The 20,597-nt window shown below is 37.8% G+C and overlaps 1 protein-coding gene across 1 annotated transcript in view; it reads left to right on the top strand.

Moving 5' to 3' along the window:
- Nucleotides 1-20,597, top strand: part of Prkdc (protein kinase, DNA-activated, catalytic subunit) — a 199,243-nt gene that overhangs the window by 52,271 nt on the left and 126,375 nt on the right. The window contains exons 26-36 of the mRNA XM_028778260.1: nt 2,057-2,164; nt 3,791-4,017; nt 8,313-8,407; nt 9,735-9,834; nt 11,653-11,786; nt 13,205-13,459; nt 15,290-15,510; nt 17,309-17,517; nt 17,875-18,007; nt 18,448-18,606; nt 19,455-19,655. Of these exons, the coding sequence (XP_028634093.1) occupies nt 2,057-2,164; nt 3,791-4,017; nt 8,313-8,407; nt 9,735-9,834; nt 11,653-11,786; nt 13,205-13,459; nt 15,290-15,510; nt 17,309-17,517; nt 17,875-18,007; nt 18,448-18,606; nt 19,455-19,655 (1,842 nt within the window). The remainder of the gene's footprint in view (nt 1-2,056; nt 2,165-3,790; nt 4,018-8,312; nt 8,408-9,734; nt 9,835-11,652; nt 11,787-13,204; nt 13,460-15,289; nt 15,511-17,308; nt 17,518-17,874; nt 18,008-18,447; nt 18,607-19,454; nt 19,656-20,597) is intronic.

Here is a 20,597-nt window from a genome sequence, read left to right as displayed (position 1 = left end):
GCTGGGATTAAAGGTGTGCGCCACCACCGCTCGGCTGTTCTTTTGAGTCTTGATTACCTTACTCAAGATGAATTTTTTTCCTAACGTCATTCATTCACTAGGGAATTTCATAGCTTCTTTTCTTTCTTTTGTTTTCCTTTTAAGATTCATTTATTTTATGTATATGAGTACACTGTTGCTGAGGAGTTTCTTCTGTGGTCTTTTCTGTTTGGTGCTCTGTGTGCTATTCCTCTGTGTTTATTTGTTGACTTTTGTGCTCATTCTTTCTGGGTGTGCCATTCTTTGCTTTGGGGAAGTTTTCTTCTATTATCTTGTTGAAGATCTGGTTTGTATTGTTAATACCTACGATTCTTCATCATTTATGCTTATAATTCAAAAATTTGATCTCTTCATGGTGTCTCTAATTTCCTATGTGTCTTTTTTTTTTAAGATTTTTTATTTATTTATTTTATTTATGAGTACACTGTTGCTGTCTTCGGACACACCAGAAGAGGGCATCCAATCTCATTACAGATGGTTGTGAGCCACCATGTGGTTGCTGGGATTTGAACTCAGGACCTCTGGAAGAGCAATCAGTGCTCTTAACCGCTGAGCCATCTCTCCAGCCCCTTGGTTTTTCGAGAAAGGGTTTTTCTGTGTAGCTCTGGCTGTCCTGGAACTCATTCTGTAGACCAGGCTGGCCTTGAACTCAGAAATCCGCCTGCCTCTGCCTCCCAAGTGCTGGGATTAAAGATGTGCACCACTACTGTTTGACTTTTCTATTATTTTCTTTTCTTCCTTTCTTCTTTTCTTCCTTTCTTCCTTTCTTCCTTTCTTCCTTTCTTCCTTTCTTCCTCCCTCCTTCCCTCCCTCCCTCCTTCCCTCCCTCCCTCCCTCTTTCCTTCTCTCTCTCTCTCTCTTTCTCTCTCTCTCTCTCTCTCTCTCTCTCTGTCTCTCTCTCTCTCTCTCTCTCTCTGTCTCTCTCTTTCTTTCTTTGGAGTTTTTATTCCATGTTGCTTGTTAGGGTCTAGTTTCTCTACTTTCTCTTAGAGACCTGATATTCTATCTTCTGGTTGATTCATTCTACTTATAAGGCTTTTTTAAGGGGAGGGGTTCTAATTTGATTATTAGATTTTTCCACCTTCATTTCAGCTTGAATTCTTCAGTGTTCCTGTCTCCTGACTGAATTCAGTTATCAAACCATGAATTATTTTATTTCACCCTTAATGTTTGTGATTTTTATTATTGTTTGTTGTTGATTTTGATTTTTTTTGAGCTCTTTGTTTCGTTTTTAAACTCCTTGTTTTGTTTGTTTGTTTGTTTGTTTGTTTGACATTTATGACTCTTCTTCTAAATTTTATGTCCTGGAGTTGCAGTTGTAGGTGACTCAAGCCGTGCTCTCTGAGCTCAACCAGAGGTAGTAGGTGTGAGTGGTGGAATAGAGCTGAGGTGTTGCAGAGGGATGGTCAAAGGGAAGACCAGGAAGACTCCTCTGCTAAGACGTGTAGGATGCGGCTAGTGTAAGAGGTTGGACGTGATAAGTTGGTAGGCAGCATAGAAAAGAACCTGAGGATTGTGGTTAGGGCAAGCAGGACTATCCAAACTAGGCCTGGCACCGGGGACAGATTTGGGAGATGCAGAAAATGTATGGAGGGGTTTAAGAGGTGTAGGACCTGGCTGGGCAGAGAGACTGGATATGGTGTCTGAAGAGTCTGTAGATTAAAAATGGCACGGTCCAGGCTGTTTGGTCTGAGTTAGGGGACTGGCTATGGTCTTAAGCTAGATCTTGGGCTTTAAAGAGGATGCATAGACGGGAGGATCATGTAGGCTTACCCAAGTAGGCCCTGACACAAATTATACTAACAGTATCTTAAATTACTTTAATAATTAGATCGTAGTTAGAGTATATATATTCCTTTCTTGGACTCTAAAGGGTGTGTTCATCATGGAACTGAACTAGAAAAAGAAACTAATGATAATAATACCTTTGTTGAAAGAGCCATCTAAATGTTTAGTTTTTAGTGTACATTTACCCTCATATGAAGGCTCTAAACTACAGTAGAGATTATCTTTTCAGGTGACAAGGCAGCTTTATGAACCACTTGTTATGCAGCTGATCCACTGGTTTACTAACAATAAGAAATTTGAAAGTCAAGATACTGTTGCTTTATTAGAAGCCATACTGGTAAGTAGTATTTGGAATTCTGTATTTTCATTCCAATTGACTGCAAAAATTTAGTGTACATTTAGATCTCTAGGAAAAGTTCTTTGTTAACATACCAAAATATAGCCTTTTGCTATAGAGACTGCTATTTTCTGTTTTAGACACAGTACCATATTTATTTTGATAAGTTATGTTCTTAATATTTATAAGTTTCAGTCAATATGTACTTTTATTCTGCTTTTTAAATGGCTTTAAGTTAAAAAAATTATATGCATGCATGCTGTATGGTGGTGGTACATGCCTTTAATCCCAGCATTTAGATCTCCGTGAGTTCAAGGTCAGCCTGATCTACAGAGAGTGAGTTTCAGAACTGTTACAGCTACACAGAGAAACCATGTCTTGAGCTGCACCCCCCCACACTAACTACCTGTCTATCTATCTATCTATCTATCTATCTATCTATCTATCTATCCACACACACATATGGCATAAGAGAGAAAGAATGTGTTTTATGTAAGAAGTATAAATATTCTTTATCAATAGCAGTAGTTTGTTTTTTAAATCCATGGTATAGTATTTAATTCAAGAGGAATTTTTAATTTATCTAATTTTTTTCTTGCACTCAGATTCATCAACTAAAGAGTTATGGAATACACAGTATTTTGTATTACACTTTTCCTGAGGTAATAGAGGTGGTAATTAGAGTCTGGTACCGGTTCAGTGATGCATGTGTTCTTTGATGCATATTTATTTTAATTTTAAGCTTGTAGGAATAACTTTGATTCTTTTAAATATTATTTTATGTGGGTTTTCCAGTTATTTCATCCATTTTCGGAGAGACATGTTCACATTAGAATCATCTTGCACACATCTGTAATTGTAACACTTACAAAGCAGAGACAGGAGGATTTGAGTTTAATAGCACTCACTGACATAATAATTCTATACAGGATCCTGCTTTTAAGAAACTGAAAAAATAAAATAATAAACAAATAAAATGATAAATAAGTAAATAAATAAAAATAACAAAATTTTCAGTGAATTATCTAATGAACTTGTTCAAACCTTCTATAATTCTTTGCTGTTGGAAACTGATCCCATTATACATCTTTATAATATTGTCTGTTAAGTTGGAGCCAGCAAAACCATGGAAGTTGACATGAACATTAAGGAAGAAGAAATGTGGTATACTTAGGAGGACCCTGTTTGACCATTTGTTGTATAAAACACAGTACAATCACACATCCCTGTTTCAGGCACTCATCCAGATCATATACCTTGTTATGGGAGTGAAGTATCACTGGATGATTCTTCTTTTCCTTCCTTCCTTCCTTCCTTCCTTCCTTCCTTCCTTCCTTCCTTCCTTCTTTTCCTTCCTTCCTTCCTTCCTTCCTTCCTTCCTTCCTTCCTTTCTTTCTTTCTTTCTTTCTTTCTTTCTTTCTTTCTTTCTCTCTTTCTTTCTTTCAGTTAAGGGCTATAGTTTAGGCTATAGCCCTTGCTAGACTGAACTTACTGTGCATCCCAGGTTAACCTCAAACTCAAAGTGTTCTTGTCTTAGCCTCCTGAATGTTGATACACATTCACACAAAACCATTAATCATCCTATGAGTGTATAACCACAATGAAGCTGTCCTTGTCTTATTTAAGGATGGTATTGTGGACCCTGTTGACAGTACTTTAAGAGATTTTTGTGGACGTTGTGTTCAAGAATTCCTCAAATGGTCCATTAAACAAACAACACCTCAGCAGCAAGAGAAGAGTCCAGTAAACAGCAAGTCACTTTTCAAGCGGCTCTACAGCCTTGCCCTTCATCCTAATGCTTTCAAGAGGCTAGGTGCAGCGCTTGCTTTCAATCACATCTACAAGGAATTCAGGTATGTAAGCTTTGCGTGTCAAAGAAAGATGTGTAAGACAGCTCTTGAAACCTTTAATGTAATTTTGAAAAGTACCCTGATGTTTAAGTCCATAAATTTTTATGTCAAGCATTTATTATATAAATATGTGATAGGTGGTGTGCATTTAAGAATCTTAGAAACTGTGGGGAAATACTTGTACATATGTTGTGAGAATATAACCAGACACACATGTGTAAGATCTTTTGAAGCATAGAGAATGTGTATAGTAAGTTAGTGAACACTTACTTTATGGTGAGATGGACCATAAAGGATGAATGAGAATCAACCAAATTCTTTCAGATTAGAAGGTGGAAGAGACCGGGCAGTGGTGGCGCACGACTTTAATCCCAGCACTTGGGAGGCAGAGGCAGGCGGATTTCTGAGTTCGAGGCCAGCCCGGTCTACAGAGTGAGTTCCAGGACAGCCCAGACTATACAGAAAAAGAAAAAAAAAAAAAAAAGAAGAAGGTGGGAGAGGTAGAGTAGCAAGAACCTCCACCCCTCCTAAGGTTGCCGTATGAGGGGGTGAAGAACTTTTAGACTGTGTTCAGAATAATGGGGAGGTGAGCCAGGTGTGTCTGCTATGGTAGAAGAATGGAGAGCAGTTCTAATGATATGGCGTTTCTGGAATTATGGGAATGCAAAGTGAAGTCGAACTTTGGCTATTCTAAAAGTCCAAGAAAGACATTGTGTACAGCAAGACGAGTGATATGCATATATTCATTGGTTCATTCCTTCATTCAGCATCACTTATTAATGTGTGAGAGATGAAGGAATGACTCACTATTAGGAGCACATATACCTTTTGTCAGAAGAAGGCTTTGGAAAAGAAGAATATTATATGCCAGGCACTGTGCCAAATACTGCAGATATAACATAGCTCTTCTGAAAGGTTACAATTGAGAAAGTTACTAGAAGACATAAATGTAAAGCTTTATGCCTTTTTTTTTTTTTCGAGACAGAGTTTCTCTGTGTAGCCCTGGCTGTCCTGGAATTCACTCTGTAGACCAGGCTGGCCTTGAACTCAGAGATCCGCCTGCCTCTGCCTCCCAAGTGCCGGGATTAAAGGCGTGCGCCACCACCGCCCGGCTAGCTTTATGCCTTTGACTAATCCCCTTAAATAGTGATTGCTAAGAATAGATTACTTGTCATCTTTTGATGACTTTGGTCAAAAAAGCTTATTCTAGAAAATGGCTGCTGGGAAACAGAGGAGATTTGTAGAAGGAAGGTGGAGGAATAGATGGGAATCCACATGTATATTTATATGAAAATTAACTAGAGCATGAAGCCATATCTTATTTATGTAGCTTTTGAAATGAGACCTGTATATACAGAAGAATGTATAAAATATGTAATGTTTATAGAGTGATACTAGTAAACCAGATTGCCACATACCCACTCTCCAAGTTGAGAAACAGGTTATTCAGTCCAAAAGAGCAAAAACTGACCCTTAGAGTTTTTGAAAAGAAGAGCAAATGCTATGTGGGCAGAGATTCACATGCTCTCTGAATTTTTTTCATGGAGAAAAGAGAACACTTTTATCTTACAGCCTCCTCTATTTAAAGACAAAGCAGGGAGTGTCAGCCTTACTTCCCCTACCTAAAATGCACCTAAAGGCATTTTCCTGTGGCTATCAGATTGCCCTACAGTTTTGGACAGAGACCTGTAAACACCAAGGGAAGTGTTAACTGAATCTCAGGTTGTCTTCAAATTTAGGTTTGTCCTTGATGGAAGCTTTATAAGCTGTGTGTGTAACACTTGTAGTATAGAAACTTGCCCTACAAAATAGCTATCTTCTTCAAATTTTATTACTTGTTTTCTTCTTTTCCTAGCATTTTGGAGAGTGACGAGTGAAAGCAGCTATTTGTCAGCGCTTGGTGCTTGAAACCCCTCATAAGGCTATGCTTTGCAGATAAATATGATGGAAAATTCTGAGAAAGGTGTCCATCGGTGATTTGGTCATATATGATCAAAATGGCACACTTGCCCAAATTTGATGACTGTATTTACCATCACCAGATATTATCTTATGAGATTATTCTTATACATAAATTCCATTATTGGCTAAGATGTTATTACACATAATTAATTGCTATAGCCATCAATAGAATTATTTGTGTTCATTATTATGACTAAGTTGGTGCAAAATTAATTATAGTTTCCAAAATTAATTGTAATTTGGAACTGGAATTTGCTCTGTAGATCAGGCTCCTACTGTCTCCCCAGTGCTGTGATTAAAGGCATATGCTACCACACTCTGCTTTCATATTTTGTTTTAGTTTATTTCCTGTGTGTGTGTGTATGTATTTGCATAGGTCACAGCATATGTGTGGAAGTTAGATGACAGTCTGAGAAACTGATTCTTCTTCCACTGTGTGAGTTCTTGAGCTTAAACTTAGGTCATCAGCTTTGACAGCCAGCACCTTTTCTTGCTGAGCGCCTTTCTGACCATTGGTTTACATCTTTGCAATATGCATTTCTCACCTTGTTATTTGGCTAATGACTTATTCTTGTTTTTTTTTTATTTCACATTTATTTTATATTAGAAATGATGTTGCACAAAGGCAAATGTAAGCAATTCTTATTTGAGATAAAAGTGGGTTGTAATGCAGAAAAGACAACTTGTGACACACACAGCACATTTGGTTCAGGACTTGGTAATGAATGTGCAGTGCAGTGGTAGTTCAAATGTTTTCCAAAAGGGACAGCCTTGAAGAGAAGTATGATTGTGGCCTGACCTTAGGAAGTTCACAGTCACAGTGAGAATAGTGACTGAAGCTGAGCCTTTTATAGCTCAGTGCAGGAGAAGCTGCCAAAGAACTCAGCATGGGCCATTCAGTAGCCATTTGGCATTGAAGCAGTTTGGTAAAGACTCTTGAACTCACTGGAATTAAAAAGAAAAAAAAATGTTATCTTCTCTTGTTCTGTACAACAGTGAACTTGGACTGTGACATACAGAAAAAGTGGATAATGTACAGCATCCAGTGATGATCACCTCCTCAGTGTGAAACAGCTCCAGATTGCTCCCAATGCTGAACTACCACTCAATAGGTTATGGCCATTGTTGGGTAGTTTGGTGCCAGCTTGATCCTCTACAGCAGTGGTTCTCAACCTTCCTAATGCTGTCACCCTTTAATAAAGTTCCTCATGTTAAATACAGATGCCTAACTATAAAATTATTTCATTGCTATTTCATAACTGTAATTTTGCCACTGTTACGAATCATAATGTAAATATCTGATATGCAGGATATTTTATGTGTGACCCCCCAAAGGGTTGCAACTCACAGGTTGAAAACCTGTACTATAGCTTTCTGCATCCTAACAAAACTATTTTATCTTATCAGTGTGTTTAGCAAATTGATAAGATTCACTGAAAACTGCAAGACCTGCCACTGACAGTGTAAAGAGCCAATTCTTCTCCAGAGTATCCTGCTACACATCATATGGCCATGATTTCTAAAGCTGAGCAGTTCAGTTACAAAATTCTGCCTCATCCAGTACATTACTGCATGTCTCACCAACTGACTAGCACTTCGAGTACCTTGACAACTTTTGCAAAGAAAATGCTTTCACAATATATAAAATACTTTCAAGAGTTTATTGACTCCTGAAGCATTTTCGTGATTATAAGAATAAACAATATGCTATTTGTAGTGGTTTATATTTTGATTAATTAAGATATATTTGGTCCTATAAGTAGTAATTTAAAATTCATGGTCTGATACTGTAGTTTGCTTATTCAGATTTCTGTTTTTGCTTTTTTCATAGAGCAGCTAAACTGTTATCCTTTATATTGAGAGTTTACTGTGGACAAAAATATTTACAATTTATTCATATCTTACATTACCTTATTTATTTTTATTTTTATTTATTTATTTATTTTTTTGTTTTTTCGAGATAGGGTTTCTCTGTGTAGTTCTGGCTGTCCTGGAACTCACTCTGTAGACCAGGCTAGCCTTGAACTCTCGAACTCAGGAATCCACCTGCCTCTGCCTCCCAAGTGCTGGGATTAAAGGCATGCACCACCACTGCCCAGCCTTACATTACCTTATATTTGATTTGTTATTCTTAATTTCCAAGAAAATGAATTTTCCCAACAGGTGGACTACACATTCTTTAGTTAATGCCTGTGTATGTTCCAGCTCTGCCTGGATTATTGAGTAAGACTCTGGCTCAAAAAAAAAAAAACCAAAACATTGTTTGCATTCCTTATTATTATTCTTTGTTTTTTCCTATGTATTGTTTTCTTAGATGAGATTTTTTTATTTTTCAGGGAAGAAGGATCCCTGGTAGAACAGTTTGTGTTTGAAGCCTTAGTGACATATTTGGAAAGTCTGGCCTTAGCACATGCAGATGAGAAATCCTTAGGTATGTATCATTCTAGTGTTCTGTCAGCATCCAGAGCTCACATGATCCTTTCATGAGATGGTATTTTCCTTTTTTCATATTCCTCTTAGCAGATCTGATAAATATGAAGGGACAATACATTGTTTCCTCACACACAATGTCTCATATCCAGTTTGTAAAAAGTTTTCCATGTATTCATCCTTCAAGAATTTGCCTCTCTACTCAGTAGCCATGAAGCTTGAGTCCTGATTGGTGAATCCTGGATGGCTATATCCTTAATTTTACCCTTTTCTATAGTGGCTACATATTAAACTATAATGTAGTTTATCCTACAGGGGAAAGAGACAAGCCAAGGATTTTATAACCCATAAGGAATGACTTTGAATTGATGTACACTAGCTCTGGCCTGTATTGTGTTATGCTACCCTGGAGGTATCGTCCCACCTAGTCTGTCATGTGAGGCTGTTGATCATGTCGTTTCTATTTCTATATGATACTCCTTTTGGGGTGTATGTATATAATATACTTGTGTTGCAGTAGGCAATTAACCTCTACTTAAATTGCCCTGGCACAGCCGCATCAGTGTTCTGGATCCCGAATGAAAGACACATACACATACACACACACACACACACACACACACACACACACACACACACACACGGAGCCCTGTATTTAATATGCCTTAATCAGCTCAATGGCTAGGCCACTCCCAAACTTCCACGTAGCGGACACGACCCCTCCGATAATCTGAGTTATTACTTACTAAAAATCTGTATTCCATCTTTGTTGCCCTAGACCCAGTGGGGCCGGGGATGCGGGTCCCTGGGGCTGCTCTTCTCCAGCTTATGATAGATAGATATGCTCTCTCTTTGCACCTCTGAGGTCTGGACCTTACTGCTTTCCCAGCCTAGTGGTTTTAAATCATGCTTCCTCTGTTGGTTGACTTGCCCACGAATCCTAAAGTCCAGTCCTTGTCTCCCTGCTCAGCCATTGTCCGCCAGCAACTTTATTGGCCAATCAGAACCGACTGGGGGCAGGGACTCTCAGCCTCTTACATATGGATTCTCATACGAAATTTTAGGAACCCAATTAACATCATACAATCGTTAGATCAAAATCACAACATACATGCATGTTGTTATGCCTTCTTTCAGTCATGAGTTTGGGTTTGAAATGTTAAACCATTTATTTTAATTTCATATTCTAAGATGAAGAAATACTAAATCTATAGTAATATTACTTTGGTAATCACAAAATTAGGTCAACAGATTTATAATATTCCTGTGTTAATGATAATCTGATGTATTTTTTCTGTTATATTTTTTTGTACTGGATACAAATACAGGTACAATTCAGCAGTGCTGTGATGCCATTGATCACCTAAGACAAATCATTGAAAAGAAGCACGTTTCTTTAAACAAAGCAAAAAAACGACGATTGCCACAGTAGGTGATACTGTTTCTACTCCTTTCTTTAAACCAACACAAAGCTAATTTCCATCTGATGAAGGGTGAAGATGAATATGTAGAATATAAATAATTATCTGTGTAAAGAAGATATGTATAGAAGTATGGTATGAACAGTCAGTTTTCTAACAATTTAAAACTTATAAGTTGGAAAGTACGTGTATCACTGGCTGTCCTGGAATTTGCTCTATAGACCAGGCTGCCCTCAAACTTAGAAAGATCCATTTGCCTTTGCCTCCTGAGTACTAGGATTAAAGGCATGTGCCACCATTTCCTGCTTATGCCTATAAATCCAGCACGTGGGAGGTGGAGGTAGAGGTAAGAGGATCAAGAGTTTATGCCCAGCCTCAGCTAAATGAGACTGTCAAGAACAACAAAAGCAAACGAACACAATTGAATCTAATTTCTAACATCCCTTTACAAAGTTGGTTCTTGATAATTAGCATTTATTAAAATTAATTGGAAGTCTAGTTAAAATCCCAGTTGTTGTACAGGCATCATCTATAAGATATCTGAGTCTGGGCTGGGGTAGGATTAGAAAACTTAGATTTATATCTCACAAAGGTGAGCTTTTAAGGAGCACTGCTTTACATACTATGAGTTTTTCTTTGTTGTTTAAAGGAATGGAATGGAATGTTTACATTGGAATGGAAAAAATGGAAATACATAATTCTTTTAAGTATATTTAAAAAATTTTTCCCATATTAAAAAGAAATAGGGCCTCTGGGGTCAGGAAAGCCAGCCCTGCTTCTTGTCTACTGTGCAGTGGCAAGTACAAGGGAGATGCCCTCCTCTCCTCCTGCATTATCTTTGGCAGACGAGAGAGATGGCCCAGGAATATCAGAGTGGCAGAACTTAAGATATTGCTCACTTGCTGCAGCACTCTGGAAATAGGGCCCTGTACCTTTACCTAGGAAACAGGGTAGAACTGGCCCTGGTTGTGGGGGTTCCAGGTGAGCCAACCCCAGGGAAGAGAGAACAGGAGAACCAGCAGGTTGACCAGATCATATACCTCAGATACAGACCTAAGACTTTGACTTGGCCCTCCTCAACATCTACCCCATCAGTGAGCTGATGGAGTGCATGGATCTGTCAGTCCTACAGATCCAAAACTACAACTCCAACATCTCCATGACACAAGGTAGCAACAGGACATCAGAGAAGAGTCCCAATATTGATAGAGTAACAGAAGCCAAAGATCTAGTGTCAAACCAATTAAGTTGTAGCAATAAACATTTGCAAGCAAAGAAATGGAGAGAAAAAGGTAGACTGTGGGATGCACTACACCTTCCACAACAAGAATCCTTTTTTAAATCTCTGTTGGGGGCAGGTAGAGGGAGATGAGTGGGATTGAGGTGCACGATGTGAAATTCACAAAGAGCCAAAAAAAGTGAGAGAGAGAGAGAGAGAGAGAGAGAGAGAGAGAGAGAGAGAGAGAGAGAGAGAGAGAGAAAGAGAAAACAGGGCCTACGCATTTGCCTAGCAGTACAAGGTCCTGAGTTCTTTCCCCAGCAGTGAACGTGTGTGTGTGCGTGTGTGTGTGTTTAATGTTAGAACTATATTGAAGCTGGGCATGGTGGCAAATACCTATAATCCCAGCACCAGAGAAGCAGAGGCAGGCAGATCTCTATGAGTTAACCTGTGATACCTTGATTATATCCAAATACTAATACATCAAAATGATTGTGCTTTTTACATATGTCAGTTTGGTAGAATTGAGATTCAGGTTTACATTCTTGTCTATGTAGGCATTGACTGTTGGATAGTATGTTGACGACAACTTGCTCTCTTGTGCAGGGGATTTCCACCTTTGACATCAGTATGTTTATTGGATCTGGTCAAGTGGCTTTTCGCTCACTGTGGAAGGCCCCAGACAGAATGTCGACACAAGTCCATAGAACTCTTTTATAAATTTGTTCCTTTATTGCCAGGTATGTCCTCTCTTTATTTCTTTTTTAAGTAAGAAATCACTAAAGTGGGGAAGGGATTAGTAGCTTTATGGCAGTGGATGTGTGGAATCAAAGAACAACTTTGATGCCTTTCATCTTTGAATGAATTTCACAGATCAAATTCAGATTGGCAGGCTTGTGTAGCATGTCTTACCTGCTATGTTGTCTTGTTTGCTCAGTATCTTGATTCTTAACATTCTGCCAGCCTTAATTGGCTTTGTCTTTGCCAGTTTGGAGATGGAGACAATTAAGAACATTATGATTCTGTATAAATGAATGTTACAAATAACATTTCCTTCTTCTCTTCTCCTTCCTCCCCCTTGCTTCCTCTCCTTTATCTTCCCTCTCTCATTTGCCTTATAACTCATATTCCTCCTGTCTTGAGCTCACATCTTTCAGAATGTTGGTATGACACATATGTACCACACTAGTATATAGAGATGTTTTCTCAGTTGATGTACCTTCCTTTTAGATAACTCTAGCTAGTGATAAGTTGACATACAAGTATCCAGCACAGCACCTGATAAAGTTCCTATATCTTACTCTGTCAGTAGATCTGCCTTTCCTTCTGATAATTGCTTTTCTGTCTCTCTTGACACTTGCTGTAGAGTTTAAATACCATATTGTTCTTCTCATGATTACAATTTTCTTTAGTTAGTGAAAATAATTGATTATTCCTCCACTTTATAAAAAATGTCCTCTTAATACATTAGGTACACATTCTGTTTTGGTTTCTTGTCTAAGATAATCAGTGACAGATATTTTAACCTGTTCTGATTTCATAACATGCAAAATGAAATTTCACCCTTTCCTCTTTTGATTGAGAAAAAAAAAAATCAAAAGAAAACAAATTTTAAAGCAAGACTTTTGAGTTACTTAATAAACAATACTTAACATGCAACTTGAGAGACTGAGGCAGAGAGATCACTTGTACCCACAAGTTCAAGGCCAGCTTCAGTATCTTTAAACATTAAATCCTGCAGTCTTTGTAACAGCCTAGGAGGTAGATGTGTGATTGTTCTTGAGATATTTGGACATGAGGAGACTGAAATGTTGAGAGGCCAGGTTCTTAGAGATGTGAGCAACATAACCAACATCGAAGCCCCAAAATCACAATGCTGTTTTGTAACTTGGAAGGAAAATTGCAGGGGCCAGACTATTAGTTTGTTGCTAATTCAGATGGTGTTTTTTATAAAGTTTAGGAAATGAAAAGAGTAGCCTTTAGTGGAAATAACTTCTTAGAAATAAAAACAAAAACAAAGATGAGGAATAGTAAAAAGATCATCCTGTATAATTTTCAATTGTAACTAGGTTTAGAGATTAAAGAGGCTTAATTTTCGAATGTTTACATATTATATATACACTAATGGATATGTTTTTATGTTTTAATTTTGTCTCAGGTAACAAATACCCTTCTTTATGGTTGAAAGATCTTATAAAAATGGAAAGTATTTCTTTTCTCATAAATGCATTTGAAGGAGGGGCAAGCAGCAGTGATCAGCCAGGAGGCATTCTTGCTCAGCCAACCCTCTTCCACTTGCAAAGGCCAATCAGCCTGCGAGCAGTGCTACAGTGGCTGGAGCTCCTCCTTGCGGCACTGGAGTGCTACAACACATTTATCGAGGAGAAGACTGTCCAAGTGCAAGAGGTCCTGGGTAGGTTAAGATAGCATTGCCTGATTCTGCTCAGTTTATTCCATATAGACTTCACACTGCATGTCATAATAATAAGCACTTGGAAACAGAGGCTGAGAGTTCTAAGCCAGCCTTATCTACAGAGTATATCAGGACAGTCATTGCTACATAGCAACCTATGCAGAAAATAAAGTAAAACAAATTGGTAGCAGATACAGCAGATACTTAGTGCCGTGTAAAAGAACTTTATCTGGATTTTCTACCACTGAAGTACACCTCAGGCTCTTTTACTTACGTTCTCTTTTATCTTAATCAAGTTTTCCACAACTCTGACAAAAAAGCTGAGGTAATTAGCTTAAGATATAAAGTTGAGTTTTTGTTTTTTTTGTTTTTATTTGTTTGTTTGTTTTGGTTTTTTGAGACAGGGTTTCTCTATGTAGTCCTAGCTGTCCTGGAACTCACTCTGTAGACCAGGCTGGCCTCAAACTCAGAAATCCGCCTGCCTCTGCCTCCCAAGTGCTGGGATTAAAGGTGTGCACCACGACTGCCCAGCAGTTCATGGTTTTAAAACATATATTGTCATAACGGAAAGTGGATGAAGCTGTACCCATGTTCTCAGGGCAGGTTTTGCAAGTAGGAGGAGGGTCTGGGAAGGAATGCTTAATTAGCTATGCCCTCAGGCCTTTAGGTATCTCATGAAAATGGAGATCTCTTGAGGCTCTGGGGCCTGTATAGTCACGCCTTCTACCTGTGCTAAGTGACTGATGGCCACAAACCTTTCTTTGGGAGGGGTTGTGGAGGGCTGTCCTACGTGCCTGAAAGGCGTGGAGGTCTTTGTGTCAGGAGCCTGGAGTCTGGGAGTGTGGCGAAATGGATGCCATCCCTTGCAGGGAAACCTGTGAGGTCTCCAACCTGCTGGGTCTCTGGTCATCTCTAGCCAATGCTTGACCAGAAACCATGCTATCCTTTCACGGTCTTACAGAGTCTGACCATTTCTTCATATTAAAAACAATGTCAGATGTGGTACATACCTATATTCCCACTTCTTCAGGAGAAGGAAGGGCAGGAGGATTAGAAGTTTCAATCCAGTTTGGGTTATATAAGCAGGACACTGTCCAAAGAGCAAAAATTGGTAAAATGAAAATTATTTGCTATTGTATTAGATTAAAATTTAATTATTAGATAAAACCATAGAGTTTTTGTATTTGTTAGAGATTAACATACATATTTACTTATTATTTTGGCTCATTGTTTGAGCTCCTTCCATCAAAGCCTGATTCTCTGTAAGTCATGCTGACAGGAAGATGTGGCAGATCTCTTCACTTCATGATTGACTAAAAGTGACAGAGTCTTGAAACACGAAGACACTACACAAAGACAGACCACCAGAGACCTGTGTTTTCTAACTATTGTCATCCTTTTAAAAGTTACACAAACCCCATAATAGCTACAACAGCTAGGAGCACATGTCCAAATCATAGCAGGAGAACTGGGGATATAGCCCAGGGGCAGAGTGCTTTCCTTGGATGCAGGAGGGCTTATGTTTAATCCTATAGCAATAAATAATAAATGCAAAATTAAATGACCTGGCCTTGGGTAGACATTTTTTTTTTTTACTATATCTTAAATTTAATTCTATTTGGATTATAATTTAGTTCAAAATGTGAACTAAGAAGCTAAGAAAAATGGCTGCTGTTTTCTTCATCTTTTTGAACTTTTTTCTTTGAAGTATTCGTTAATTTGTTGTTGAGTGTATATTATCACTTGTATTTCAAAAAGGCATCATCACACATTAGTTTTAGAAGAGTTAGAAAGAAATGCACACTAATATTTTGCTGCTATTATTTGTAGGTGCTGAAGTACAGTCTTTACTTTTGAAGTCAGTGGCTTTCTTTTTAGAAAGTGTAGCAACATGTGATGCTAGAGCAGTAGAACAATGCTTTGGCACTGGGATGACTGGCCCTCCCAGCCTCCAAGAGGAAGAAAAATACAATTACAGCAAATGTACAGTCCTGGTCCGGATTATGGAATTTACCACAACCCTGCTCATCACCTCTCCAGAAGATTGCAAGGTAGGGTCTCATCTCCTGCTCTGTTAATTAGAGATTAGTACTTTGTAATAGAAAATGTTTTAGGTTTCCTGAAGATCAGAGGTTCCTATCCTTTAATGTTTACATTACAATTCAAAATTACAGTTATCAGATAGTAATCAAAATAACTTTATGATTGGGGGTTGCCGTAACTTGAGGAACTATATTAAAGGTTGAGAACCAGTGCCTTTAGATCATTAGCCATAAGGGAGAAGCATCAAAATTATATAGAGATCCCATCTTAACACAGTTCAAATGTTTATCATCAAGAAATAAAACAGAAACAAGTACAGGTGATGACTGAGAGGCAAAGCACGTCTAGTTCTGCTTTGGGGAGTTAGGCCTGAGGATGTAGTTCAGTTGGAAAGTGCTTGTTTACCATGTGTATGCCATGGATTCACCATGCCCAATATTGTAATTTCACTAAATGGGATAAAAAATTAGCCCAGCCACTGTGGAAGTCAATATTCTTTAAAATGGAACCACTGTATATGACCCAAGCATACTATTCTGGTCATATACCTAAAGGAGTCAACATCAGTATAGAGATGCCTTCGTGTTTATTTTTCATTTTTTTGTTTATTTTCGAGACAAGTGGAAATTGTAACCATGGCTGTCTGGGACTTACTGTATAAACCACGGTCGTCTGGAATTCACAGATTCACCTGCCTCTGCCTCCTGAGTGCTGTGATTAAAAGTTTGTGCCTGGCTATACCCATATTTATCACAGCACTATTCATGATACCAAGTTAGGGAATCAACCTAGGTGTAATTAATGGATGAATGGATAATGAATGTTTATATGCATAATGATGTACTATTCTTCAGCCATAATGCATAATGAAACATAACTTACTGGAGAATAAATAAATGAAAGTAGAGAGCTACACAGAGAAACCCTGTCTCGAAAAACCAAAAAAAAAAAAGAAAGAAAGTAGAGATCATATTAACTGGTCAGCCAGATCCAGTCAAGTATTACATTTCACGTCATGTGTGGACTAGAGAGGACATGAAAGTAGAGGGGTGAGGCACTTTCAAAGAGGAGAGAGGTGAGAGGAGAGAAGGGGACAAAATAGAGAGTAATGGGGAGTTTGGTGTCATCAAAATGTGTGACTGCATGAATGATATCATAATGAAACCCATTTCTCTGCATAATTAATGTTTGCTAATAATTTTTTGGAAGTGGCTTTGGTTCCTTCCATTACAGGAAATTATCCTTATTCACTTTAATTGGTAAGTAAATGTCATATGTATTTATGGTGTACACCATGATATTTTGATCCATGTATATATGTGGTTAAATCAAACCAATTACCGTCTCTATTCTCTCATATATTACCCCGTATGTGAGAATGCTTAAAGTGTAGTCTTAGCAGTTTTCAAGTATGTATTGTTGTTAACTATAATTACTACAATGTATAATCTGTTTTTGAAAATAAATTTTGAACATTCCTAGTCTGAAACTCAAAAATCTGAAATTTTTGTATATTAAAATGTTTTAGGTTTTGGGGAATTTTGTTTTTTTTTTTTTTTTTTTTTTACCTTTTCAGAGTAGTGATACTTTTGTGATGGAGTCTATCTAGATATTCTTTAAAAAAAAATTGAAATCTGAATCCTTTTGGTTTCAAGCATTTTTATATTCTTCAGTCCTTTTCAGAAAGTCTGCCAAACTGTTAGTATTGTGAATATTCCCAGCTTTGTGGTACCTTGTTTACCCTGTGAAAAGAGAGCTACTGTTGGTGAAATAATTTCATTCGGTGTGTCTTTTCTATTTTTACAGCTCCTGGAGAAGGACTTGTGTAACACAAATCTTATGAAAGTCTTAGTGAAAATGCTCTGTGAACCCATGAGCATAGGTTTCAATATTGGCGACGTCCAGGTCATGAACCATCTCCCTAGCATTTGTGTGAACCTGCTGAAAGCACTTAGGAATTCCCCATACAGAGACATGCTGGAAACTCACCTGAAGGAGAAAGTGACAGTACAGAGGTGGGCATTTTTTACTGTGATTTAAGGTTCTCACACATCCAGTGTTGCTGGCATCCATGTACACAGCATGTCCTCAAGAATGTGTTTTGTGTGTGTCTGCTGGTGTACACAAATGATCTCAAATGTTTTTTTGGAAATCATGAGCTTCACTAATTCTTTCCCTGAATGTAAGGTGTGAGAGAACAGTAGATCCTTGCTTTCCATGGCTGATTTGTCCTGTGAACCTTTTTCTTGTGTTACCTTTGTGTTTTCCAGGACTCTTAAAATGAGTTTGAGTGATAGGTGATTATTGAATTTATAACAGCACATACAATTCTTTAGGGTATTCTTACCTGGTTTTGTTTTTTTCATGGCCAGTGTTGAAGAGCTCTGTGCCATTAACTTGTGTAGCTCTGAGACTCGCCAAGAAAGGACCAAGTTGCTGTCTGTCTTATCGGCCTGTAAACAGCTTCTCAAAGCTGGTTTTTCTCATGTTATATCACCAGCTCAGGTAACCATGATCAGTTTGTTTTTACATATCTTTTAGCTTTATTATGGTAATTTAATTATGGTAGTACACAATTGTATTTATATGATTTGTTTAAAGTACTTTATATACAGAAGTACAGAATGTACTGAGGTAGAAATTACAGAACATTAAACGTAGGAGTTGTCTTGAATGTGAACATCAAAGTGAAAGTAGAGTGAGAGAGAAGTAAAGGACAGTTGACATTTTAGTAACCTATAGGCACCAATGGCTGTAGTGCCTATGTCTCAGAAAGACAAATATGGAACCTGTAGCTTATGAAAACAAAGCTGGGTTAGAGTGTCCTAAGCATTAGAAAATACTCATCAGTGTTAGCTAATACAGACCTTTTAACTGAAGGAGAAATGTTGTGGCTTGTGTTAAACACCTCTCTTACCAGGCGTTTCATTCAGTTTTTCCTTTAGTCTACAGCATTGAACCATTCCATTGGCATGAGACTGCTGTCCTTGGTTTATAAAGGCATTGCGCCTGCAGAGGAAAGACAGTGCCTGCAGTCTTTGGACCCCAGCTTTAAGACCCTGGCCAATGGACTCCTGGAATTAGCCTTTGCTTTTGGAGGACTGGTAGGGAAACCAGCTACCTCCCACACTTCCTATTGAGTGATTTATACAACTTACTTCTGCATCTCTAAAAAGTGTGAATTTAGTTAGTAAGGTCTTAGATGGACATGTATTGTAATTGACTTGCTAACTTTCTCTCTAAGACTGTCTTCTTCAGTACTTTTTAAAAGTAAAAAGCATACAATTTTAAAATTGAAGTTTGTTTCCCAAAGGACTTTAGGCAAGAACATTTGTCACTAACTTAACCTGTGTTGCCATGCTTCTTCCCTATCCCTGTTGGTCCTTGGATAGTAATCAGGAAGCACCCAAAGCACCACAACAACCAAAGTCCTCATGGCTCTTTGCATTGAGCAGAGCTGGCCTCAGATAATGCATTGTAGCTGAGATCTGCAACCATTCCTGTGTGTTTGTTCCATTCCATCCTCCCTTATTAGTTCTTGTATTGCAGGACCTCTTCTTTGTCTCATTGATGTTCTCCATATGGTTCAGTTGTCCCAAACAACTTGTTCCTACTAGACTGTTCTCTGAATACACAATGTTTTTCTGAAAAATTGGAAGCAATAGCAATTTAGGAGGTTTATCTCACTAAGTGAAATCTAGAAAATAGAAATTAAATATTAATTATAAAAATTAAAAATTAAAATTTAATTGTATATATAATAATATAAATAATATAATAATTTTTTAATAATAAATTAAAATTAATTGAATATATATATATAATTTAAACTTGAGTCCTGACTTAACATCAGATTCGCTTTAGATGGCTTCTTGTAGACTTAACTGTGGACCAATGACCTCAGGGTCTTTCTTGGGATAGATTCTCTGCTAAGGTCTTCTCTCTTCCTTAGTGTGAGCATCTCGTGAGTTTGCTCCTGAATTCAGCGATGCTATCTACACAATATCTGGGCAGTTCACAGAGAAACATTAGCTTCTCCCATGGAGAGTATTTCTACAGCTTGTTCTCAGAAGTGATCAACAGTGAGCTGTTGAAAAATCTTGATATTGCTGTATCAAGGCTCATGGAGTCGTCTTCAGATAATCCTAAGATGGTAAGGAATGTTCCCTTTACATTATTTCCTTGTCTAATGCTCACAAAGGGTTTTTAATGTTTCTGATGGTTTTTCTTAAAACCAATTTCTTTCTGGAAGATTGGAAGGTCTTGCTAATGTATGAAAATAAAATCCATAGAAACAAACACAATCTTTATAAAACTTGTAGATGTTAATAGACAATAAGACATTGGCTAGTTTTCCTATTTCCTCATGCCCCTAAAATCTTTCAGCTTAACACTATAAGATACAGTCTTATAGGATACTTTCTTTCAGCAAAATGTCATATTGCAGCATCCACGCCTGTCCTGTGCCCAGCAGTGTTTATTCCAACATTATTTTTAGGCTGGTCCTTCACACTGCCAGCTTGTCTTCAGAGCACTCGAGGCTTCGGTGTCATGCGTTGTTTTCCTGCATGTTCTTGCCATAGTCTGCTTTGCCTCATCACATTAACTCTTTAGATTGTGATACTTAATATATTTGGTTTTTGTTTGCTTAACTTAGGGGATTTTGTGGGTTGTTTTGGTTTTGTTTATTTGATTTTTTTTCATTTTCATTTTAATTTTACATATTATTATGTAGTCCTAGCTGCCCTGGAGCTCTATTGTAGACGAAGTTGGCTTCAAACTTAACAGAGGTCCTCTTGCCTCTTTGCCTTTGCCTCTCAAGTGCTAGAAATATGTTACCAAACCTGGCCTGTCTTTTGGAATTTTTAAAAGTTACCTGCAAGTAACATTTAAAAATGTCTGTAGGTACTCAAAAACTGAGCTGCTAGTGTTTTAGGAGAGCGTTACAATCTTCTACTAAGCTAACCTTTTACACATACCATTCTTGTCCATTGTCGAGAAGTACTCCATGCTGTATGATGCTAGGAATCTGTAAGAAATAAATTTGTAGATACGTAAAGCTAATATTTTAAGTGTAAGTGTTCAAACTTTGGTG

The sequence above is a fragment of the Grammomys surdaster genome, unplaced genomic scaffold (assembly GCF_004785775.1).
Source record: "Grammomys surdaster isolate TR1022 unplaced genomic scaffold, NIH_TR_1.0 331, whole genome shotgun sequence".
Lineage (NCBI taxonomy): Eukaryota > Metazoa > Chordata > Mammalia > Rodentia > Muridae > Grammomys > Grammomys surdaster.
This window is presented reverse-complemented; position numbering and strand designations above follow the sequence as displayed.